Source organism: Telopea speciosissima, chromosome 4 (genome assembly GCF_018873765.1).
Source record: "Telopea speciosissima isolate NSW1024214 ecotype Mountain lineage chromosome 4, Tspe_v1, whole genome shotgun sequence".
Classification (NCBI taxonomy): domain Eukaryota; kingdom Viridiplantae; phylum Streptophyta; class Magnoliopsida; order Proteales; family Proteaceae; genus Telopea; species Telopea speciosissima.
Genome location: NC_057919.1, coordinates 4,472,691 through 4,498,549, shown reverse-complemented (window position 1 = coordinate 4,498,549; position 25,859 = coordinate 4,472,691). Strand labels below are relative to the sequence as shown.

The 25,859-nt window shown below is 38.6% G+C and overlaps 2 protein-coding genes across 6 annotated transcripts; one reads left to right on the top strand and one right to left on the bottom strand.

Moving 5' to 3' along the window:
* Positions 1-944: 944 nt before the first annotated feature.
* LOC122658677 (dynamin-related protein 3A-like) lies at positions 945-17,690 on the bottom strand. 5 transcript variants are annotated; one of them, XR_006332478.1, is made up of 22 exons: positions 17,103-17,690; positions 13,500-13,782; positions 13,343-13,371; positions 13,134-13,235; positions 10,497-10,565; positions 10,354-10,413; positions 10,154-10,267; positions 9,701-9,749; positions 8,635-8,744; positions 4,975-5,067; positions 4,524-4,616; positions 4,290-4,427; positions 3,953-4,066; positions 3,752-3,850; positions 3,555-3,597; positions 3,233-3,381; positions 2,968-3,114; positions 2,499-2,551; positions 2,261-2,360; positions 1,556-1,863; positions 1,310-1,357; positions 945-1,229 (listed from the first exon to the last, which is right to left on the bottom strand). XR_006332478.1 is itself a non-coding variant. In XM_043853730.1 (21 exons), exons 1-20 carry the CDS (start codon positions 17,466-17,468, stop codon positions 1,588-1,590), a joined length of 2,487 nt encoding a protein of 828 aa, XP_043709665.1. In that variant the 5' UTR covers positions 17,469-17,690; the 3' UTR covers positions 945-1,357; positions 1,556-1,587. The 5 variants fall into 5 exon arrangements, 4 of the variants coding, with proteins under 4 accessions (XP_043709665.1, XP_043709663.1, XP_043709664.1 ...); XM_043853730.1 differs by having other exon boundaries at positions 945-1,357; XM_043853728.1 differs by having other exon boundaries at positions 945-1,863.
* A 2,348-nt stretch (positions 17,691-20,038) lies between these two features.
* LOC122660533 (coiled-coil-helix-coiled-coil-helix domain-containing protein 10, mitochondrial-like) lies at positions 20,039-23,041 on the top strand. Its single transcript, XM_043855893.1, has 5 exons — positions 20,039-20,132; positions 21,523-21,582; positions 21,765-21,848; positions 21,960-22,138; positions 22,798-23,041. Exons 1-5 carry the CDS (start codon positions 20,114-20,116, stop codon positions 22,894-22,896), a joined length of 441 nt encoding a protein of 146 aa, XP_043711828.1. The 5' UTR covers positions 20,039-20,113; the 3' UTR covers positions 22,897-23,041.
* Positions 23,042-25,859: the final 2,818 nt, after the last annotated feature.

Below are 25,859 nucleotides of genomic sequence, written 5' to 3'. Positions count from 1 at the left end.
TTTAAATGTGATGTTTCAATTAAAAGTGGCTGAACATAAGAAACGTTGGAAAAAAATAAATAAATAAATAAGAAACGTTGGGGGAAAAAATTGAAGAGGAACGACTTGCGGGTAAAATTGTTTAAAATATCTGAATACACTCTTAAATTTGGCATGCGACCAATTTAATTCATTTTTCTTGTATCAAAATGGTAGAACGATTGAATGAGAAATCCGCATACAAATTAGCCACTTTATGCGTTAAAGTTGGGTCCCGATTCCTTATTTATATTTTCCCTGTTTCAGTTCTACTTGTTAAGCTTCTACTCCCAATACACGCACGCACACACTGCACTCATCTTCTTCAAAAGCTCATTCTGAAGCTACACCATCAGGATAATGAAAACCGAAATCAGCATTGACCGATTCTGATCGGAACAGAATTGGATTCAGAACCCTAGAATCAGCCCCTCATATCTGGAAACCCAACGATCCAATGAGAAAAATACCAAGAACTAGCCAGATGAAAGTGTAAAAACTCCGGATCGGTCACGGCCAATTCCAAGCGGAACCATTTGATTCAACCAATCCAATTCCGATTTTTGAAAGAGTGTACACCATAGAATGTCGGGCTGTTGGGTTATCACATTCGCCAATACCGTGCATACAGACACAAACCTCTGCATTCTCAAACTAGTGAATTCGAATTACCAAACCATTAACTAGAAAACTGGACAGCCAGAGATCTGATATAATAGCTCTAATCAAAAAAATAGTGCAAAGTGGCTTCAATATTTTTGTTAACTGTTTTCTAAGCAACATAAGGTAGATATTCACGTACTAATCTTACAATGGGATTGGGGACTCCGTCGTCCTTCTAAAAAAGGGAAGAAAGAATGGATAAAACGTTAGAACAACAACCTGGATGCAACAGATCAAACATTTACCCTTTCACAGCCCCAAGAGAGGAAAAATAATAATAACCATACCCAACAACAATGATCTTGTTTAATTACAAACCTCCTGTTACCAAATCACTCATTGGAAGCTACGTTCAGTATCCCATATTTAAGTTGTAAACAATTAAAAACTACCGAAGAAACATGGTCCTTGCTCATCAGTAAAACTCAACTGAAAACTGGGGAACAAAAAATGCAAACGAATTGAAGGCACGATACAAACTTCAAATTCCAGGTTGTTAGTATCCACATCACCTGGGCAACAACCAAAAGGCTTGTCATTGCAAACATGAGCAGATAAAGTCAGCTGGGCAGAGTCATCGGGTTCTTTCAATTTGAATGAGTTTATGTGGATTCCTGTTACCCCCAGATTGTGAACTGGCTCAAGCACCTAGCATCGTCAACTCCTCAACTAGAGACTAACAAGGAAGAAAATAATGGTTTGAGTTTTCTTGCAAAACAGAGTGGCCGGCCCCTGTAATTCTTTTATGGGGATTTTTGCCAGATGTGCAATGTTGACAAAAACAAATGGGATTTGTACGAAAGACTATGTATTTCTTGTTGGAAGAAGATATAGAGACTCTTCATTGAAGCAACCAAATGAATATACTAATTACCATCAATACCCGGCTTTACATGTTTCAATTGCTTACAGATCAACAGTTGGGTACGATCCAAGTACAGAGTAGCGTCCACTGCCATTAGAATCTGCATTTGCATGCAATGGTGATTGCAGTTCCCCCGAATGAGATGACTTCCGCGTCTTTGGGTTCTTTGGTGAAGCAGTGTGGAAGCTGGAATCACCACTTGTGGTATAGAAAGATGATGATGGAAGCCCGTGGATCTTTGGCAATCCAGTTGGATCAGTGCCCAAATTATAACCCGCCTCAACTGTTTCAGCTTCAAGGGGCAACTCATCCAACGTCTGTTTATAAAATAAAAAAAAGGTGAATAACCATATCCAGAAAAAGGATGCTTCTTGCTCTTTTCAGGTAAAATAAATTTAGAAAATGATCCCTGTTGAACACAGCATGGAGGTCCACCAATGTAACAGCAATGCCACTAGCCCCATTTAATATGTTAGTATCCTGAGAGATCTCCAGGTCAAAAACTTGGCCTCATCAGATTATCCTAATTATGGTGGCCATCAACTCTTATACATGTCAGCATTAACCTGTGAGGCCAATTACTTCCCCTCGATATCTCTCAGAAGGGTCCACCCAATGGCATGAAGACCTTAGTACTGATGTTCATAATACCGCCAAAGAAAAAATGCAGTTGAAATATCTTCTCATACTCAAATGGAATCATAATGCACCCACCCGGAAAGCTTGTTGCAAAACTCGGAGTGTTTCTCGAGTTCGCTTCCTTTTCATTGCCACTTCATCAGGTTCCTGCAGCATCTCTTCGAAAAGGTTGTCTCTGTTTTGGACCAACAGAACAATGCCATAAACAATTAACTCACAAAAAAATATGGGCAAGCGTTCAATGTGTTGAATGGAATCCTGAGAATCAAGCAATTGCTAACCAAAACAGTCTCCAAAAAGTGTGCAACATTACCTGTAAAGTTTTTTGATGAAGACATTGTGCAGCTCCCGTTTTGTATGGTTGACCTAGACATTAATTTGATGATATCAGAAAAATTGATCTGTTTTCCATATTTGGGTACATTAGCATGAAGTTTGTTTCACAAAACTGGTTTTGTTACTCTCAAAAAAACATAAGGAAATACTGAGCTATTGATTTGGAAAAAGAAGCATTTTGCTTCTACGGCCAGAGAGGCTAGAGGACCCTCCACCCGTACATTGGCCTAGGCAAGCAATTCTCTACAATCACAATATTACCATTTTCAGAAGATCAACTTGGCATCTAGTTAACAAAAAGAACATCTAAATTTAAGTGTATATTGAATCCTGACAATCCTTTACATTCACTACACTACCATTTAGTTAAAGATCACCAGTGCTCGCATAAAGTTAAATTAATGAAACATTAGCAGTTGGGTTCTCAACAGAGCTAGAAGCCATACCAAGAAGTGCATAATTGCTTTAGGAACGCAGTCTTCAATATTCTTCCTGACTATGTCATAATATGACCTCAACAGCAATTTTGTGACTGCTATTTCAATTGCCTCCTGCTCAGAATGAGTTTCTGTGGGCCTCAAGATGGTTGGGGGCTGCATAAATAAATAAACAACAAAAATAATTTAGAAATGAGAAAAAAAATAGAAAGGCATTTGGAAAATTTTAGTAACTCAGCTCTACACTGGAAATCTTGTATAAATGTATAGTCACCTCTTTCAACTGGATCATAGACAGGGAATGCTCCAACATGTGGACAGGTTCACTAAATGACTTGCTTATTGAACTCTCTCTTGAAGATGTACGGTTTTCGCTCCCACCAAAAATTGATGAAATCCCCCAACTTGCACCAGTGGTATTTCCTGATTAGTCATCAACAAATTAATAAACTCGAATTCAATAGTCATTACTTGAAATCCAGGAGACCTAAGTGCCTCTCTGAACAAAAAGGAGCTAAGTAATTCAATACCCTTCAGTAAATGACTGTCAAATTTAAAATCCAATATGAAACTACCCTTATTGTGAGACAAATTAACTGATATACCAGGTCTCTCATTATCTGCACCAGGCCGAAGTCCCTATTCATCATTAAGACGAAAGCATTAGAAACAAAAAATCAAAACATGTGAGCAGTGCCAATTTGTAATTAATTAGCTTCTCATAAATCTTGTAGTTGTAACATTTTATAACATCAAGCCAATAATAAGACAGCATACATGATATCAAACATACCTGATCAGCAATAATTCCGTTCGCCGGCGATCTAGCAAGAATGGCTCGAGATTTCAAACTTTTTTCAGATGCCGGTACTTTATCAGAATCTACCCCATCCTAAATCCAGAATGTGCAAAATAGTGAATGGCCCTCAAAATCAGATACAGAATAGATAATAAATTTTTTTTATTTATTCTTCCAAATGCATGATAAATGTACCTTTCCTCTAGGCAAAGTAGCAGATACTCTAGAGGACTTGATTTGCTGGAGTGCAATCTCTACAGCTTTACTCCCACCAATAAAATTTGGGTGTGAAGTGTTAATATAGTCCATCTACAGAAAAGGATACATAGTTTTATCAATAAAATGGCACATAATACCAAACGAATGAGGAAGCTCAGTGATGCAGATCGGGTAGGGGATCTGCAGGTGCTGGGCAGACCGAGGGAAGAGAAGGGATCAGAGATGAAAGATATATGTCTCAATCAACAGCTACAGATATTATCTATGCATAGACAAATTAAGTTCATGGATGATACACATGCTCGACGCATACCTCCATCTCAATAACGTGTCCAATCATTGTCTCTGAAGGTTCAAGGCCTTCTCGCAAAAAGTTTCCAATAACTTCATCCATGCGCTTTCTGAGAACGGGAAACCGCTGGAGCTCGCTGGCTTGACAACGATGGCTCATCTGAATTGAAATTGAAAGCAATTAAAATTAATTTCCCAAAGAAGAAATGAAAATTCTAATACATGCCAAGAATCTATAGCTAACAGAGAACCTGACCTTTATTAACTCATCATAGATAAACCTTGCACACTGAAGGCTTGGATCCAATAAACGGGCTATCTGCCTTCTAATAAGAACCTCAAATGGCACCTAAATTTTGCAGGCTCAAAATGAGTGATCAGCATCATCCAAATAAAAAAATCTGAGCAAACAGAAGGGCAAAAAGAAAGCTCATAGTTTCACCATCTCACATAGAAATGATAGCAGATCCTCAATGAGTCACTAAACTCACTGAGACATCCAGAAGACACTCGCATTGGCTGTGTTTAACACAGGTAGTCTTCTTTTCTGAACAAAAATAACTAAATAAACATTCAAAGGCAGCCAATGCAAGTGTCCTCTGCTGTTTCCGTGAATTAACAATCTGCAGAGGTTTCTGACCACAGACAACTCTCAGCAACAAAAGAAGTTCTACACCAGGAAAGTAACAAAGCACTACAACACCAACCTCAGGTACAAATAAAGCAGATTTGGGACCGGTTGCATTCTGAATAGCAGTACGGATGTCATCATCAGTTAAATCATCACACGGATCCACTTCCTGCAACAGTTTCCAGATTGGATGCTTGAGATAGTAACAACATTTAATTTAGTAGCACATATCTATAATCTACTACCAGTAAGTGAGAATGGAGGCAATAAACAGCCTCCACTACTACTTCTTCAAAATGTGTTCTAAGGCATGCCTACTGCCTAGAGGGAAGATGTTATATAATTGACCAATGAATTGGACACATTGCATATGGTGTATAAACTTCTAACCCTCAGTGTTAAAAGAAGAAGAAGAAGGCATATGCTTTTTCATGTGTCTACTTAGTGGTGGATGACCCACATGTATTTATGCAAGTGAAAAGTGAAATGCTTTCAAACAATTGATAAAAATTTAATAATATTTTTCTATTTTTTTTTTTATTTTCTTTACCTAGGGTTAATATCTGCTACTCCACTAAAATCAACAAAAGCTGGGAAAGTTTGAGAAGAAATTGATGGCCTTTAGGTAACCCTTGCGTAGGATAGTAGACAGTTAAGAGGAGAACCAAATCTCCACATACAAGAGAATCTGATTCCATTTCCCAATTATGCGCCTTCATCTAAAAAATCAACAGAATTAGAGCTTACACTGTAAGAACAAAAACATAGGTATCTTTACATCAGGAACAAGCCCCAAATTGGAATTTTTGAATCCTATACGTCCAATAAGATGGATGCAGTAGACATATGCCTCTTAAGTGAGCAAGAAACTAAGGTTTTACTTTCAGGGATGAACAGATCAGAGACTAGTTCTTTGGAATTGAAGGTGAGCTATAAACAATGAAAGATTGAAATTCCTAGGGAACTGTAATATACTTCTATTTTAGAAAAGAGTCCATTGAGGAACACAAGAGGTGCCAATTCGAGGTGTCAAAGGAGGAGGTTCAAAGAGGAGACTCCTGATTACTTCAGGCAAGCAGGAGTTTGCACACACACACTCTCGATATGAGAATGAAATTCTGCCCCCTGCTTTCCTTTTTCTTTTTGAACACAACTCAACTGAATAAAGCCTTATCCCAAGAAATGGGGTCAGCTACACAAATCTGGTTTCGCCATTCAGCGCTATTTAAGGACATTTGTTGCCATAGTTGTCAGTTGCCACGACATCTAGGCATCCCAGGCGCCTGGACGCCTAGGCAACGCCTTGATAACTATTTTTATTGCTAAATCCTAATCAATGCATATCTTTTCTCACCAATTCAAAAATCTCTTCCTAATCTCTTCCTTCCAATCTCAGTAATTATTAAAGGTGCAATATCCAATTTCCTTTTCTCCATCAAGCTCAGTTTGGATCGTGAGAGTCCAAACAGCCGATAATCTTCACAAAACTCCTTTTGAATCTGTCATCCATCTAACCACATTTACTGAGTCCCCTTCCACTATAACAAGAAACCACCCCTTGCTCGACAAAAATTCAATTCCAGTTTTTAGAGCTATCAACTCTGGTCCCTCAGTTTGGATCGTGAGAGTCCAAACAGTCGATAATCTTCAAAAAAACAAGCTAGTTATAGTCAAGTAATATGGGAGCATGGGAATTGTATGACCTTAAAATTCCATGACCATAGGGATCTCTACCTAAATATGTGGAATTTGATCACTATTAAGACGTGGGATAGCTGGTCGATTGGCAATCTAATCTCACTCCTGGATAAGTAATGATAATTAAATATCACACAAAGACTGACTACTACCCGGTTGTTTGCATTCTCCTGATCCAAACTGAACCTTAATGGAAAAGCTAACTTTGTGGATAGCCGGATAGGTCTATATAGACCTGTTCTGCCTGTTCTGAGTAGTCTATCTCCTCCTAAATCCGCTTGCCGGGCCTGGTCCAAGGTTTGGGTGGGAATGCTTGCTAGGGAATAGAATCATTTTTTCAGGCAGGTATCCTGATCTACAACCAACCTGCTCCTTCATCATCGGCTTGTGGGAGTGGTGGAGAATCTGGTACTGGCAATCCTAGAGGAGATTCGAGAGAAGTAGGAGAGGAGAGGGCAGGAGTTGGCATTTGACTATTCCCTTATCGACTTGGGCTCTCTCTTCTCGGCAAGCGAAGGGTCCAAAGGACTATCATATTGATAGGGGCGATTCGTGTCATCGATTCAATCCCCACCCATCAGTCTCGTATACACTTAAGAGGGGTCCGTTTGGATGCGTCGGGAACCCTACATAGCAGCTTGAAGTTTTTAACATTTTTTTTTTTGGATAACTAACAACTTCGTTGAAGAAAAGTGCATTAAAATTGAAACTAAAAATAATTACAATAACACAACTAGCCCTGGCGCCCTGCTCAGAAGGACTAACCCCTCAAACCCAGCTCAATACAACTATGGGCTCTAGCTACATCTCAACAGAAAAGAATCCCTGAAACAAATTCAGGGTTCTACAACTGCATGCTTTGCCAAATCATCTGAAACCTCATTTGCACTTCTTGGTTGCCAAAGGAACTCGATGTCAAAACAGGTTGTAAGCTGTCTAATTGGCCCAATTAGGTGATTTGGTGGAGGGCTGGATAGGAAGAGAAAAATCTGATAAGGGTTTAGAGTTGCAGGGGAGAAGGAAGCACAGTACTACTAGAGGGTTGAGGGGGAACAGAAAGACACCTTAAGTAAGGGAGACTTTACGACACTGCCGCTCGACAACTAGAATGGAAAGCCAAGTTGGCCTTTCTCCAAAACTCCTGGTATGGATTCTTATAAGCTCACTCACATAGGCAACCAACAATATTCTGTATTCAAATCTGCGTTTCAACGTTGATTACAAGATATAAATAAAGAAAAGCAAAGAATCCTAGTCCAAGAGTTCAAATAAAATAATCAATAACCAGCGGAATCCTACATATCCTACATTGCAAATAAAAGACATAAAAATAAATAAACTACTTAATAAACTACTAAATAACTACTTCCAACCCTTAATGGACCAATGAACCCAGATTGGACACGTTCTTGGTTTGGGCCTCTAAAGTGAGTCATATTTGTCCAGCCAGGATAGAGCAACTGCATCATGATTGTAGCACGAAGGAACTCCTTTTGAATCTGTCATCCATCTAACCACATTTGCTGAGTCCCCTTCCACTATAACAAGAAACCACCCCTTGCTCAACAAAAATTCAATTCCAGTTTTTAGAGCTATCAACTCTGGTCTCGCAATCTCCTTCCCCAATAGGGCCTGAAAACACTCCAACCACATTTCCATACCACAGTCTAATTACTCCTCCAATACACAAGGGGCACAGATTACAAAGGGCACATCCATCTGTATTGAGTTTAGCCACACCTTCAGAGGAGGGGGGCTGCCAGCTGGAAATCCTTGTCAATTTCCTAGCCCCCATGAACAGAATTGGTTCCCAATCTCTACATAATTGAAGTTCTAACATTTTCTTGGAACTCTGTTTTGACTAAACTGGAAAAACAGGTTTCATAGTTTCCATAATATATATGTAATCTAAAATCCATCCTCCTCAAGGTCACATTACAAATTTCCTCAATGGAAAAAGCTCAAGCAAAAATGCCCTCAAATCCTGTCTCAATTCAAACAAGACTGCAAAAAGTAAAAGGCATGTAAGATTACGCACTTCCAAGCTCTTCACAAAGATTGACTGGAAGATATAATGAATTCGTGCTCCTCCAGAAAGCTCTGATGTCGACATCTGTTCATTTTTCCCCTCCACCATTGAAGCAAAGGCTGTCAAAAAGAAGTTATCCATAAGTTGCAGCAGGTAGGTCAAGCATGAGACAAACCTAGTTGTAAATTTTGTATAGGTTGATAATTCAGTTTGGTTACTAATGTAAAATTTTGGGATTTTTTGGTCATTTCATTTGGTGATTTTGGCTAACTTTTTGGCCACATATATTAGATACATGTGTACATAAGTATTAAAAGTTATGTTTGAATCATGAATTATAAATTTGTAGTATATATGCATTTCAAGGTCAGTAAAACAAGGGCTTGTTTAGCCCACTGGTTAATGTAAGAGATTAAGGTTAAGAAAGCTTAAGTCCCCATCATTACAAAGCAAGGTATTTAAGATTGGTATTGTAGTCCAGATTGTTTCTGGTCATACCAATATGGAGAGGGCAATCCGAACGATCCAGACTACTGGATTGGACATCCAAAACAGAAAAAATATCAAAACAATGTATATCAGTGATCCACTCCCACCCAAGATTAGATTATTCTCAAATGATACTGACCCGAATTGAGCTATCTGGGCAATCCGATACTCTTATCTTTGAACCCATGTTACAATGTTCAAAAATAATTTTTTTAATATGGACAAACTTATAAGATATATATTGGGCTTGAGACATAATAGACAAACTAGGCTGAGTTTGTGACCCAAGCCCATAATATTCAGAGCAGCTTCTGTGAAATAGGCCTCAACTTAGTTTCAGCTGGAAATCACAATTTTGGAAAAAAAATAACAATAATGAATTCTGAAAAAGTAGGGAAATCTGAAATGAAACATTTCAGACATGAATTACTTAATGAACAACAACAACAAAAAAACTCAGCCTTATCCCAACTTAATGGCATGTATCCAAACAAAAGAATTACTTAATCTAATCAAATAAGGAACTAGTTGGCAGCTCCGCATGGCACAAACAAAAAACAAAACACTTGAAGCAAGCCATATTTACCTTCAGAGTATTTTGTAAGAATGTTCAACAGAAGAGCCCCTTGTCCAGCCTGTAAGGAAGACAGTGGAGAAATAAGTAAAAATATCCAAATTTTCAAAAGTCAGCAAATGAGAAATATGCAAAGTATAGCAGTATAACAGAACAGAAACTCCACAGCTTTGTAAAAACGAAAACATATGCCAAACATGATGAATATCAACTATGAAGGATAGAGAGGAATAAGACATAATGCAATAAATAGTAGTTCACACTTCACACCATGGACTATATCTTACATCAAGGTCCAGTTTATCAACCATCTTATCATAGACTTGATCAGAACAGAAAAGAACTACAAATTTTGTTTCTCTACAGTTCTATCAATATTTTCGCACACAAGGCAGGCTGGCATTTTCTTCTTTCCCACTTCTCTGAGAGGGTAAAATGGGAATCATGACAGGGAACAAAACATACTTTTGATTCGGTAATTTCTCCAAAGCTTGCGTGCTCCTTTGCCACAGCAACCAATGCAGAACTTATGCGTGATTTTAACCCCGGAAGTACAGTCTTGATATGTTGTATTAAAATCTGAACATAAAATTTAAATGATTAGGTGTAAAAAGCTTGAAACCAATTATAATTTATAAATAAATGAATAGATGGTGCAACCCAACCTGGTTCAACTTCTTCGCTAGCTGAGGAATACCACAACGATCAGCAAGACCATTGTATACCTGTAAACAAATCATAAATATATCAGAAATCATCAACATACTCACCAGATCTGCAAACAAAGGCTCATAAACATTAGTCATACAGGACGACTGCGGAAGAAGTTCTCCTCATAAGCTAGCGCATCCTTGATACTCCGGTTCTGAATGATATCCTGGTTTATATCATGAAACAAGTATATCAGAAGCTTCACCAACATATGCACTAGACATGCCAGCAAAAGAATATTGCAATATTTTACAACCAAAAGATCATTCAACAGACGTATATGTCAAGCATATTCATTTTAATATAATATAATCGTACTACTCAACAACAACACGCTACCTCTAAAATATAACTTCAACCGATAGCACTCGCAGACATAGTCCCATAAGAGAAAAGAATGTGATTCAAATGAAAAAAAAATAGACAACTTTTGCAGTTTAAGAACAGTTTCTGCATGCACTAGGTATGGGAGAACACTAGCTGTTACCAGTGAATTCATGCTGAAGCAACTGGTGGAAGTTTTAACATAAAAACAAAAATGCCATAAATTAATAGAGGCACTTCATATCTGTAGTACCTGGAAAAGGAACCAAACGATAGTCATTTTGGACATCTGTAGGTCGAAAATTCAGGCTACAAATCATCAGAGAACAGAAGCAATTGGAGCACATCTTTTGCTTGAAGTATAGCAAGCCTTCATTTAAAGGTCAGGGCATGCTGAAGATGTGGTGACAATCCCAAGCTTCTCCTTTTTAAGACATTAATCTTTGCTTGAGAAAAGCTTAAAAACTACATGATCTTTGAAAGAGGGAGAAGGTAATGGGACAAACCTTAAGGGAAAAATGCAGAAGCAAAGATGAAACGAAACGAACACAGATACTAACATAGGCCATTGGGGAGATTAAGGCTACTATTTTGGTCAGCAAAGAAAGGAGAGCTGAATCATTATTTTTCTCCAACTGGAGGTATGGAAGCCTTGGTCATGGGAAGCTAGAAGACCCTTGGGATTCCATCCAAGAGCAAAAGGGGCCAAACCGATTTCACCTGATGGAAACCCATCTATGCCAGCTGCCACCACAGAGTGATGCAGATTCGTCACCGAAATGGGCTTATTTCTTTAGAAATAAGTCTAGGGTTGGGTTATATGTATGTTGGGCCTTTGATCCCATGGGTCTTCTATGTAATAGGCCACTTTTCTAGGCCTAAAAGAGGGGTACATAGGTTACATACGGGATTAGCCCAATATTTAGTCTATTTTTATGTTTTTAATTGAACCGGTTTAAATTGTTAGCATCCAATTGGTTCAATTGGTCTAATTTAAGTGAAGTGATCCTATTGGCTAAGAGATTCTTATATCCTATTGGCTAGTAGAGAATCTTCTTTATTTTAAGTAGTTTAAGTTGTTTTTAAGTCATTAGGACTCTATTTTGAGTCTATTTTAGTTTCCTAGTCAGTTTAAGTTATCTAATAGGTTAGGGATTGGGTTAGGCCTTTCCTTTTTAGAGTAGAAGTCTATTTTTGAGTCTTTTATATAAGGTTGTAAGGGGGCAAAGCCTTGAACACGAATTTGATTAATGAAAAGCTTTTTGTTTGCTGCCATAGCTGCTGCCCTGCTCTGTTGAGTGTGCATCCTTGTGGTTCTATCAAGGTGGAAAGGGACTGGTGGAATCCGGTTGACTCCTTAAGCCGTGACGGCTGGGAGGATCTTCTTCAATTCGAAGGTGGTTCTATCTTTCACATCTGTTAAAGCTGCTGCCAGTGGAATCTCCAGTAAGTTTGACACCCAATTTCTTCTTCTAACACTCTAATCCTTTCCCCCAATTGACCCCCTTTATTTTTTGTTTGAATCCCATAAACCCTAACTCCATTAAACCCTAGATCTTGCTGCCCAGTTTTACAGAATTTTCAAAACACTTAAAACTCTATAATACCTACATTATTAGAGTCCTATAAACCTGCCTAGCCATACCCCCTAAGCCCCCCTTCCATTATCCTAACCTAAGCCCTAGATTTGACCTAAAACTGCAATTCTGTCCTACTGAAACTGCAGAACCAGCAGCCCCTTTGTTCCTTGTTATTGGTCCTGGTTTAATTGGCTTCTAGTAGGGCTTTACCCTATCTAGAACTACATTACAGAGAGAGAGAGATATCTCATCTTTTTTTTTTTTGGTGAACAGAAATCTTATTTTTACTAACTGTATGGTGTGGATTCTGCTTATATCCATAAGTTTCAAATTTCACTGCATTCATAGCATAATTTTCAAGTTACCCAATTTCTTTCTTCCTTTCCTATCTGTCATAAAGCTAGAGTTTCTCTTCTCCATCATCTTTTCCCTCTTAATCTCTTATATTGCTTATCTCAATAATATAGCTTTTTAATTAAAATTCACTTCCAACAAAAGGCCTATAAACTCCAATATTTTTGTAGTTGCTTTCCTACGTAACCTGCAGCGTTTGAAGGTTCTGTAAAGTCCCTTTCATTACTTGTTCCTGCATTGACTAAAACCATGACTTCCCAGGACCAAGTAGGGGACGAAAAACATTTTCTTGACCAAAGCTATAATATTTACGGTGTGTTTGTGAGAGAGAGAGAGATTAGACAATGCATTTCAAAGTAACTCAACTGCATGAGCACAGAATATTATTTAAAAATTTGATTCAAAACATCTGCTTGAGTGTGCCCGCAACAAATAACTTAAAATGGCTTTGGGAGATGTTAATGGAACAGGCTTACCTCTTGACTACGATTCACAACACCCACATAACCAAGTCGAAGTGGGATCACTTTTCCAAGCAAAAAATTACGGGCATCAGTGCCTCTGTCCATAATATCCAACTGAGGCCACAAAGAAGATATTATTGCAACATCTAATCAGAGGATCACAAACGATTGCAAAATTTGTCAAGGTATTAGGGGAGGGGAGGGGAGGGGGTAATAGCCACCTTTGTAATTACACCAATAGTCCGATAACCTGTAAAAAGAAACACCAATAAAAAGTTTCAGAATTGAACAAAAAACCTTCCTTTTACAGTTACAATGTCCCTTTTTCAACCGAGTTATATGAAATTCAAACTCCCTAAAGCATCAAAGCAGATTTACCGTCAGGATCAGCAGTGCCTGCAATCTGAAGTGCATCTGAATTCGCCAAATCTGCATTTGCTGGTGTAACTGCTAAAATTAAACAACTTGGATGTTTGATGTAAGATAATATGATAGTTCTAATCCGTGCCTCAATATCAGATGGTTGGTCACCAACCGGAACTTTCGTTATTCCTGGCAAATCCACCAGTGTGATATCAAGAACATTTGGAGAGTAGATCTTTAGACGTATCTGTTTATCTGAAACACCCCTGTTTCCTCCTGCTTCGCGTTCAGTTTCTGCCTGCAAATGTTTACAACTTTTTCTGATAAAGATGACTAGAAACTAAATAGGGACCTGAAGCTCTGAAGTAACAAAAAGAGATATTCAGAGATTACGTAATAAAAAACATACACCAGAACTAAGTAAAACACCATTAGCAGTAGATAATAATGAATAGAGATTGTCCTTTTTAATTTTATTAAACTTTTTTATTTACAACAGACTACATGGCACTGCCATCTAGATGATCTTTGCCCCTCCAGATCAAATAGATGATACCTGCTAGGTTAAAACAAATATAGTGATGTTAATGGTTGCAGAAGGTCAGCGTGGTAAGGCAAAGAATAAAGAATCTATGTTTCACTAGTAGTCAAGAGCATAAAGTAGCAACATTGAGAGCAATGAAAAGGAACTAGCTCGCTAGCTCCAGCATACGAAGAGAGTGACAGAAAGGGTGTGCTCCATGTCAAAGATTGTCATAAGCAACTAAAATGATATTTCTCCTACCTTTAGCAGGTGATGCAAATGTAATTGACATTTTGAAGTGGTGTTCCCATCATCCCAGGCAACAATCAACAGTAAAACCACCATGATAGTACCTTAGGAAACATTATATCAGAGATAGTTCCCCCACTCAATCGAAGTCTAACTTATCTTCTTTATTGCTCCTTCTGGCATGCCAAGTTTGATCTTCATAATTGTGCACAGTAGGGCAGTAATGGTCAAATTGACCATCTTCTGAATAGAAGTCTGATTGAAGCAACATGCATTTCTTATGACCAAAGAAAAAATAATTTCTCAAATCACCATGACGAAGCGAACTAGGGGTAGAAGGATTCTGTGTTTGAGAAGTAATATTAGACTAGCAATTTAACGTGATCCCTGGTGTGGACAAGTCTCTCCTAAAGAGACAAACAAAACCTCTTGAGGGTTGGATGAGGAGCTAGCACATAGGGAAATGGTATGCCTCTTTCAGAAATTGAGGGAGAACATCCCTTGAGTGCCAAAATTTAGGGTAAATTGAATCATTAGAGGTTGGAAATATAGCAACCGCCTTTTTTAACTTTTTTCCAAAACAACTAGCTATACATATTTAAATTAGTAAGTCTCCTAGAGTCGAGATGAAGATAGATAGTGGATCTAAAACCCAACTGTATTATTCTCTTACAAATATAAAATAAAATATAAGTAAAACTAGTAGGGAGAAAGAAATGGTGGATCTATTCACTCTATCAATAACCGAGCCGGATTTGGCATATCATAAGCGATATGCCTTTTCTACTGATTCCTCCAGATTGGATCCAAAAAAAATCTTGAATGAGGTATTCAACTCAAGGAATGAATCGAAAAAGAAATCTTTATTGGTTCTACCTCCTATTTTTTATGAAGAAAATGAATCTTTTTATCAAAGGATCAGAAAAAAATTGGCCCGGATCTCCTGCGGGGAAGATTTGGAAGGTCCAAAACCAAAAAGAGTGGTATTTGCTAGCAAAACATAATGGAGGCAGTCAATCATTATAGGTTAAGTTGTAGGTTGGGAATAAGGGTGTCAAAATGGAACCGGAACCGACCGATTACGATCAAACCGATTCGAACCTCAAAGAAATGATCCAGTTTTGATCTCATAGATTCCCTTCCCGGTTCATTTTTGGTTTCAGAACAAAAAACTGACGTTTAACTGAATAAAAACTATTTTATAATTGATGGTTTTTTTAATAGGGAATGATGTCGTGGACACAATGAAGATTTTTTTATTTTTTTTTTTTAAGTTTAATTTTTTTCTTAAGTACTTAACATTTTGTTCCCTTTTTCTCTAATCCTTACCAATATTTTAATCCCTTTCCATAGTTACCATCATCACCCATAGTATATTCCCTGCCCATTGTTTAATCCCTTACATATTTGCATCCCTATCCATTGCTACCATCATCACTAGTACCATGGTGGGTTACGTCCTTACATGGTAAAATGGGTATAAAAAAGTATACTTACGGGGGGAAATGCACAATGATTACAACTAAATAATATGATCTTCCAGTATCAGTTTAGTGCCACAAGTCTGTAATGGGAGATTTTTTGATAATAGTTGAAATTCAAACAGAAAATTAAGGATTATCTCAAAAAAAAGTGGTTGGAAATCGGTGTAGTGAAAGCATTACCTAGTTCCTTAACTTAGTTTATTAACTTACTTTCACCACCCCAGTGCTTTAAGAGTTGAAATAGTGTAAGATTTATGTTACTCCAATACAAATCTGTGAATATTAAAGCCAATAAGTTCTGGGGGGAAAAAACTACAGTATGCAAAACTTCTAAATAATTTCATTAACGACAACCCTTTTGGTGATACATGCATATTTGTCGAGAACAACAATCAATTGCCGAAATACCCTATTATTGCTAGAGAAATAATTCATAACAGCCTACCAAAAGGTTTGAAACCTTCAAAGCTTCCATATTGTAACCATTCAACCACCATGAACCCAAAACTTCAATGCTATAGGAATCCACCTATATCCACAAAAGAGTTTGATTTTGCTCTGTGACTACCAGTTCAACTATGGGAGGTTTTGGGATCAACAACCACAGAAGAACATTTTGGTGCCCTCTCCGAAAAAGATGGCACAACAGCCAATCCATATATGAAGCTCATCTGCTTTAAAAATAATCCACACAATGTGCCAAAATCTAATTTTCTTTGGGAGAATATTTGCAAGCATAATTGGCATTTCCTGATTATTTATTCGCGCAGTCCAAAGGCCATTATTATAAGTTTGGAGATCTCTAGTTCTAGAGAATGGCACTCGATCAGTGAAGAAGATATTGCCTCAGCCATCCAATGATGGGATTGAGAGATGAAGGTCCCTGGTCATCTTCTTAACAGAAAGGCCAGCCATATCTCTAAGTGCTCATAGAAGCATCACTTTTCAGTGGAGAAAGCGACCAACTAGGTGCTTGTCTGGTTAGTTATGCTAAGCCTGCTGTGGACAGACCTCGCCTCCCTGTCATCTAAAGAGCTGCTGTTTACTCTTGTTCGGGCCTTGTGCCAGTCCCTTCTGTTGTTAATTTACGATTTCATCTATTGTTTGTTTTATCTCATAAAATTCCCCGTTGGGGGTGGAGGGGAGGGGGATTTTCAGATCACGAATTATTCAAAGTAAATAATTTGACTGTTTTTCTTAAGGATCAAGATACCTGCACAGGCTATACTTCTCCTTCTGGGGGCTATGTGCCTCCAAACAGTGAAAAGGAAAAAATTTTAAAGAAAGAGAGACCACAGCCTAAGTTCCTATCAGTAGTGTAATACAGCGTAGCTACCATAGCACAGTAACAGTAATGCTTACCTGAATTTCCCTACGTATCTCGGAGAAGTCATAAAACTTCTTCTTTGGCAAATGCAAGAACTCACCGTACTCCTCCTCAGTGCCGTCGGGCTTCCGTTTCGTCTGCACTAACTGCAATACCAAAGGCCTTCGAGTACAGATATCCGAACCCCTCGGAAGAAAATCCCTTCCAACCAGAGCCTCGAGGACACTGGATTTACCGCTGCTTTGGCTTCCGACGACGGCGACCTGCGGCAACTCGATCATAGAAGAGCTGCCGAGCTGAGCGAATATGTCTAGGAGTTTATTGACGATCGGAATTACAGAATGACCGAGAGAAGCAGCAGACGACGAACTTTGCGGAGCAGAGACTGGTTCCTCAGCCATGATCGAATCAATGAAAATAACTCAAATAAATTAGGAAGTCTGTCGATACCCTAGATAGGTGTTAGTATGATGAGCAGTGACGTGCTTGAAGCGCGTGGGGATTTCAAGAAATTTTTCAGAGGCGGAGAACAACCAGAGGCCCAAAGCTTTACTCCTTGCCGCCTAAGCTAATGAAGATGCGTAGAATGGTAGAAGACGCCTAAGACGGCGGAGAGGGACTGGAATTTTCTCTCCGAAATCGAATTTGATCGAGGGATCCGGCAAAGATTTAGGTTCCGAAGGGTTCCAATCTAATTGAATTCCAACTTGATTAAAGCCGTGGGGCGGTGGGAGGCCTGGTGAGTGGTGGTCATGGTTCGTTCTTGCTTAACAAGCGCTTGCGTAGTCTAAAATACCAAAACTGCCCTCATTTCTTAAGGCTCTGTTTTATTTAAAAGGAAGAAAACACGGTTCAAATAATTAGAATCGGCCATTCTGATCTTAGCTGGAATCAGTCGGGGACTCGGGAATCAGTTAGAATCGGCCAACACCCTAGAACAATACATTGGATCGATTGGAATCGAGATTAGGATGAGTCAATTCCAATCCGATCCGCTCTAGTGTAGTCAACTCCGTTTCACTTCTTACAAGACAAACCCTATAATTGGATTTTGGGGAATGGATCGAATTGCTGTTCATATATATTGGCATATTCCACACCAAACCAATGGATGTATGAAAAAGAATATCACATAATGCGAATAAGTATTTTTCCTTTTATTTTTCATATTTATTTTTTTTTAATTTTATATCAAAACAAATAAAGCTTTACAATATTTTTTATGGGGAAAGATTCGCACAATGCTAGCTCAAATTTGAAACTACGCACACCCACCCAAAAAGATTGTAGCTTACTAGCTCCCTCCACTCGAAACTACTCAAAGACGTCGAAAGAAACCTACTCCCTTATCTTATTTATTTGTAGATGCTTTTAAATAAACGAAGTTTAAGGATTTACAATAAATTACAAGCGTACTTTTTTTATTACTACAATGAATTTAATTGAAATGAAATGAAGTACTTTTTTAGGGTTGTATTTAATATAATTTCTAGGGTTTCTTCTAGAAGTGAAATGATGTAAAATGAGAGAAAATTATTTGGATTTCAATAAGCCAATTTGTAGGAGCAAAAGGTGAATCCACTTACTTATGGCCTTTGGATGGAAAAAAAAGAGGGTATTATCAACTTTGTCTAATAAAAGAGAAAGGGGTGTTTTAGGATCATAGTATGGTGGTTGAGCCCTATGCGTACGGTGAACGAATACTTTCTTCACAAACAAAACTTTTCAATAGGGTTTTTACAATAATAAAAGAAGGGATAGTATGCTTGGGCTTGCACACCCACTTCCAATTACCTTTTTGTCACATCCTTAACAATCGGAACTTTGCAGTTCATACAGGGCTCAGATTTTGTGAACATGATTACATATCAAGTTTTGACCCAATCCAAGTTGAATAAGTGATGGAACAAAGCTTTGAATAATATGAGATTACCAAGAGAGTGTATGGGAGTACGGAGGGGGTGCATGGACATAGATGGGAGAGTATGCCAATACACAAGAGGGTATGTAGGATTTGGTTTATAATTTCACACACCATTCACTGAGTATAAAAGTACTAGAATGGCCACATAACATTTCCACGTGGCAAAATATATAGGGAGTGTTGACTTTTAAGACCAAATCCATGCATGTTGGAACCCATTCCTTGACAGGGAAAAAAAAAAAGGTGAAGAGTTTTTTTTACTTTTTGGTGAAGAAAGGTGAAGAGTTATAATCAAGGCAAAGTAAGTGTTAATTTGAGTTAATTTTGATTCATTTGACTTTTTTTTTCGTAAAATAATAAATGAATTCAAAGAAACAGATTGTATTTTCCTTAGACTTTGAGAATCTCCTGTTTGTCATGCAAGTATTAGAACATATAAGTATTTCAAGTAAATATGTGGACATAATTAAAGGCATGTATGATGGTCCACTAAAAAGTGTAAGACCTGTGAGGGACTAAAGTAATGAATTTCAAATTATAGTTGAATTACATAAAGAATAAGTTTTGAACCCTTATTTGTTTATGTCTATCATGGATGACTTAATCACAGACATTCAAGACGAGGTTCCTGATCGATTTTTAGGTTAAAATTAAATTCGATTCAAAGAATATTTCATACAAAACCAAAATCCAATCGAATTGTTTTGGTTCAATTCAATTCAATTTTAAAGGTCTGACTTTGATTTCAGTTTTCGGTTCGATTCTAAATTGGTAACCTAGGTGTAGGGGATTAGGGTTTTTGTAACTTATCAGAAGGAAATATTTCACAGGGTATATTTGTCAAAATAATAGAAAAATTCTCTACCATTTGTTCCGGGGAAAGTACATTCTATCGATATCCTTTTCCCTGGATTACTGGAAAGTTTGGTTCGGGATTAACAAACGTTACTACGAAGTTACCGTGATACCCTCCATTTGATTGTTTTGTCCACCTAGTCCTCGACCCCTTCTTATATATACGAAGTCCCTAATCGTCGCCGTATAGACAAAGCATAGCTCTGTAATATCACGCGTCAGGTTCTCTGCTGTATTTCCTTTCGCCGCCCTCATCAACCAAGAACCATGGCTCGCCGCTCCGGAGGTACGTTGTGTTTTCATCAATCTAATTTCACTGTTTATTCTTTTTGTTGAGCTCACGAGCAAAATGGCTGGTTTTTTGTTTCTTTTCTTGATAATTAGGGTTTTATTTAAGTCGTTCGGCGATTCCCTAAATTTAGGTTTTGTTGCCTGATCTATATAATCTTCTCAAACCCCTTAAAAAAAAAGGAGATATATTTTTTGGATAAGAATTCCCAAATTATCGATACACTCTTCCTAAAATGAATCAAAGATGAAAATTTCCTCACTCTCATTCCCCAACCCATCATCCACGAATGTTCAGAGAGGAAAAGTGAAAATCTCCAAATTATCCATATATATTGACGACCCAAATCACGAAGAATTAAATTTTAAGGAAAGGGGGAAGCCATCATTGATCAAACTTAGAAAGACAAGATAGAATGTGCAGATCTCCATTGAAAATACAGAGAGGAAATAAAACTAAGTATTGATATGCCCTTCATGCTTTCAGATGGGAGTATATGGTGTGAAAGATGGGAGATTCCGTACCGTTTGACCAAAACAGATACCCATACCTTCATGTTTCATGGAGTCCAACTTCTTCAAAAGATTGACAAGTTTAAGGATTCAGAGATCATTCTGTTAACCCACCCTTGACCATGAAACCATAGTAGCATTCCAATCCTTCAGCCTCTGGAAAATGGCCATCTGAGATCCTGTAGAGGTCCAATGTCTCTCATTCCTCTCCCAATATTCCCACGAACACCCCGAAATAGCTCCCATACAACTTATTCACATACTCTGAATCCTCAGCACAGAGAACGGAGAATCTATCTCACCCATCTCTCTCTCAGCCCTTTCTTCAGATTGATGTATAGGTTCAAAGTCATCGTTGTCCTTTCCCTGCCCTCCTCCACTCCTCTCTCTTGCCCTCTCTCAAGGTAAGCGAAAGGCTCTCCTATATCAAAGATTAGATGTACAGTACCGTGCCTATTCATTTTGCTTAGCATGTGTATAACCTGTTAGCTTTGTTAAAATGGCCAAATATGAACGAAATGTAAAGATATGTCGTTACTAGGATTACTCCTTAGGAGTCCATAATTCTCTTACCTCTCGTCAAATTGTCCTGCTACTGGCAAATGGTTTGATTGGACCATGTCTCCCATAGGAAGGAATAGGGGGAATCAGGGATGGAGACTGAGTGATGGACACAGTCTTGGTTCCCATTTGGATCATCACATGATTACATATTGTTGCCCTTTTTGCCAATGGTAATGGGTAAAATGTATAATATATACCCAAACGAAAAGGGGATCCGGTTCCAATTAAAGTGGCATTTGTGGCAATGTTACATTCACATGCTCTACCTTTATTTTGTTTAAAGTGCCTTGATATGTTCCTTTGTTCTGCAGGAAGGCCAGCTCCTCGTGCAGCTCCTCGTGCTGCACCTGTGCGCAATCCCCCACAACAAGGTATTGCAGCAAGAACTCTTGTTTTTGCAATCAACTAAAGAACCTTTATGTTTATTATTTTTATGTGTATACTTTGATTAGCCTTCAGCTCTCCTGCTTCTTTCATACTGAACCAACTGCTTTTACTCTGTCACTAATTCTTTCTAGTCTGAACTTTCATGGTTTACGGATTGTTCCTGCAGCAAGCCATGCTCCTCCTCCCGCTCCTGCTCAGGGTGGCAGTGGTGGATCCATGCTTGGAGGTCTTGGTGCCACTATAGCTCAGGGTATGTAAAACCACTATATTGCAGAAATAGAAGCTTATACATGAGTTTATGCACACATGTAGGATCTGAGCAACTAATTGAGTCAATTCTTGTGTATGCTTTTCTCGGTAGGCATGGCTTTTGGTACTGGTAGTGCGGTCGCACACAGGGCTGTTGATGCTGTACTTGGTCCTCGCACTATTCAACATGAAACTGTTGCATCGGAGGCTGCTGCTGCTGCCCCGGCACCAACCATGAACAGTTTCGGTAGTTCAGATGCATGCAATAATCACTCCAAGGCCTTCCAAGATGTATGTGGAAATTTCATATTCTACTTACTCTCCTAGCATTGAACAATGACCTATGTTGCCTTTTAAGGAAGGCAGTGAAATTGCTGCTTACTCTTGTGTAGACTTTTAAGATTACTAGAGAAATCTCGCAGTTATGTTGGGATGTGTTAATTCCTGAAGACAACATTTAAAAGATACAGCAAAATGAAAGAAAAGGAGAGATTCTGAAGAAGAAAAAAAATGAAAAAGAAAAACTAACAATGGCTACTATTCTTAATTTCCCTAATTATGGGAGGGACAGCTAGAAATATGATTTGTTGGTGTCTGCATATTAACTGGCTTAGTTTGCTGGTTTGAGATAATATGTTTTAACCTTATTCATCTGTAACCTGGATATTAATTCCAAAGCTTTACTTGGAGAAAACCTGCCAGTTTGGATTGCTTGGGTCATGAGCTGCAACAATGAGATACAGTTAAAGTATGTGCTTGTTTGGTGCTCATTTCTATCTTGATATATTTATTGGGCTTTCTTGCTTTTATGTTGCTCAGCTGTCTTTGAAATTCTGGGTTAAAAAAAAATACTCAAAAGTGGTGTTTGGGCTGGAACTACCATTGCTAATGTCTTTGTACCATGAGAAAAGTGTTCTACCAATGTTTGATTTTCATCTTGTATCCTGCAGTGCCTGAACAACTATGGGAGTGACATCAGCAAATGCCAGTTCTACCTGGATATGTTGTCCGAGTGCCGGAGGAACTCTGGTTCTATGATGGGCGCCTAAGTGCTAGCCCCTTCCTTTGCATTCCATGAGACTGGAAGATTCATTTTATTTTGAACTTTCATATCCATTTGTCATGTTTGCTTAGGAACAACTACCTCCATGGTAAGAATTTATATTAATAATTAATAATATCTGTAGACAACTATTGAAACATTACTCTGGGATTACAATCAGTTTTATGAAAGAACTTTCTTAGGACTCATTATTCTTAGTTCTGCTGCTGTGTCATTGACAAACACTGTTTATTTGGGGTTCTTAAGTAACTCTCTAGCATTAGCTTGATTCTTGAATATCCTGCATCTGTTCCCTATTATTGAATGCATTAGTTTTGATTTAACTGCCTTGAATTATAATTAAATTGGAGAAAATATGGAGTAGGTTTCCTGGTTGGTCCAACCAAGAAGCAATCTCTGGTTGGCAGATCTATTTCTCGGTACATTGATAGTCATGTGGGTTGAAATTTGGTAGACAGGTAGAGTCCAAGTTCCCTGTTCACATGTTAAATTTCAACCCAGCCAGAGTAACATCGACAAATTCTGAACCTCCCACAAGGGTGCACCCTTTACTAGGGGAAGGCTAAAAAAATCGCTTCAAATAAATTGCTTTGAAAAAATCAGTTTTTATAAACATTAAGGGTTTGCATCTCAAAAAGGGACAACGTTTTGAAATTTGGTTTTCTGTTCTTGCAATCTACTTATAATTTTGGAGTAGGTTCTCTGAGCCAACAAGGTGGGATGGTATCTCCCACACCCCTAGTTTATTTGCCGTTAGATCCCTATTTGTATCTCAATCGTTCTTCTATCAGTTATCGCAAACTCACTCTGCTGCTCTCTTTCTCTCTCTCCCACTTTGCAGTTGCAATCCACTGCTCATCTCCGCTGTGGATGGGGCCTTTTTTTGATTTATTCATTTGTTCGTCTTCCACGGGTTTTAGCGGTGGGTTTCATGTCCTTTTTCCTTTTTTTTCCTTCTCTATTTAAAGCAATGCGCTTCGTTTTTATCTCTATTCAAAGCAATGCTTCTATTGTTTTGAAACGTAAATAGGAACTGATATACATACGTTTCAGAATTTCAAATGTACATAGTTGAACTAATTGTATCAAGAGTCTTGATTCAAGACCCAGATGAGAAGAAATTCTATTGATATAATTGATATAATTGAGTAGTAGATGTAACCCAGTTTCAACCTTTGACTGCTTCGGAATTATGGAACCGCGAACAGTTTGGAAGGAGAGATGTGGAGAGTGGGAGATAGCAGGGGAGGGAGAGAAGGGGTTGGTGGTGGGTTGCAGCTGTGAAAGTCGGGGAGAGGGTTGCAAACGGCAAGTGTGGGGTATTGCAATTTCCAATTCACAACCCAGAGTCCAGATCCGCCTGTAAAAAAATCAGGTGTCTTTCTTGAATTTCCAGTCTCCTAAATCAAGCTCCGAAGATGAAATCCAAAGCCAAAGACCTTGTCACTGAGATGCCCTATGACTATACAATAATTTTGTAATACACTATGACTAAACCCTAAGTTTTCGCATGGAGAAGGGTGGTTCCTTTGGTTATGCTTGCCTTGATCTTCATGGTAACACTGCTTTTGAATGCGGAGGATAAAATGGAAGGTTGCATCTCGTCAAAGGAGGCTGAGATTTCAACATAAAGGAGGGTCAACCTTTCGAACTGCTGCTAAATCCATGGGCAGGCCAGAGACAACCTGGTGAATTGAAACATCTTAGTAGTCACAGGAAAAGAAAGCAAAAATGATTCTCGTAGTAGCGATGAGCGAAATGGGAGAAGCCTAAACCATGAAAACGAGGCTTGATCATGCTGGTAGTTGGGAACTTGGGAATATCCAGAGTATCCTGTTATTATGATACTAAAGAAATTGTCGACCTTTTAAAATCTAAAATCTAAGGATGCAGGAGTGAGGCTGCAGCGGTCAAATGGGGAGAAAGAGCAGGTGCAGCCGCAAAGCGCGGGAGAAAGAGGTGTAGACTGCGGCTGTAGGATAGCATGGGAGATTCCATCCCACCCCATGAGCTCAGAGAACCTGTTGGTCCTTTTCCCTTATAATTTTAAGCGAGTGACTGTATTTTAATTCCTTATGAATCAGTATTTTTCATTTCTTCACCCTTTCGAATTTTTTTTGGGGGAAAATTACAGAATTATCTACAGACGACCCAGCCCAGCAATATGCACCAGTCCACTCATGTCACTACCGCTGGAGGCTAAATGAGAGTCACGCCTGGTACCTATCCTCGGTTGTCGCATGCTACCATCATTTGATCCCCACCGAGCACCGTCACCCCATCTTGAGCCCAACCGTTTGCGCCGTACCCCCATCCTTCCTCTGTGATTCTCGAGTCAAAACTGTAGAGGGTTGAGTAGGGCCAGACAACACGGAGCATGGAGAAAGAATTCGACGACCATATTCCCTGTTCTTCCCTTGCTGTTGATACCATTATTGAGGGGGAACCATCTGGGTTTTGTGTGTAGAGGTCCATATGATGGTCCGAAGACTATTTTCTGGTTTTGTAACTTGGTTTCTATTTCAGTTGTTAATAGTTCTACAGAGCATTCTTCAATTGCCATTGAGATCAAGACAGTCTTACTCAGCATTTCCAACCCCTACAGGTGCTCTGTTTTTAGGCCAGTTTTCTGGAATGTGCAACTCTCTATCTCTCCCAATCCTGTTCTGTTTAGCCTGAAACATTTACCAATCATCTCTGTTAACCTGTGCTCAAAGTCCCTATCAATGAACCTTTTGTTCCAATTACGATTTTATATACATATCTAATTATCTTGCTCTATTCTACCCGTAAGGTATCTTCAGACTTCAGTTCTTGCACCTTAGGCTACGTTTGGTAACAGTTTGAACAAAGAACATCCGTTTTTTACTAGAAACGTTTTTTGGCGTTCTGTGACTGAAAATGACCGTTTGATAACGATCTCAAAAACGTGTTCAGAATGAAAACAGT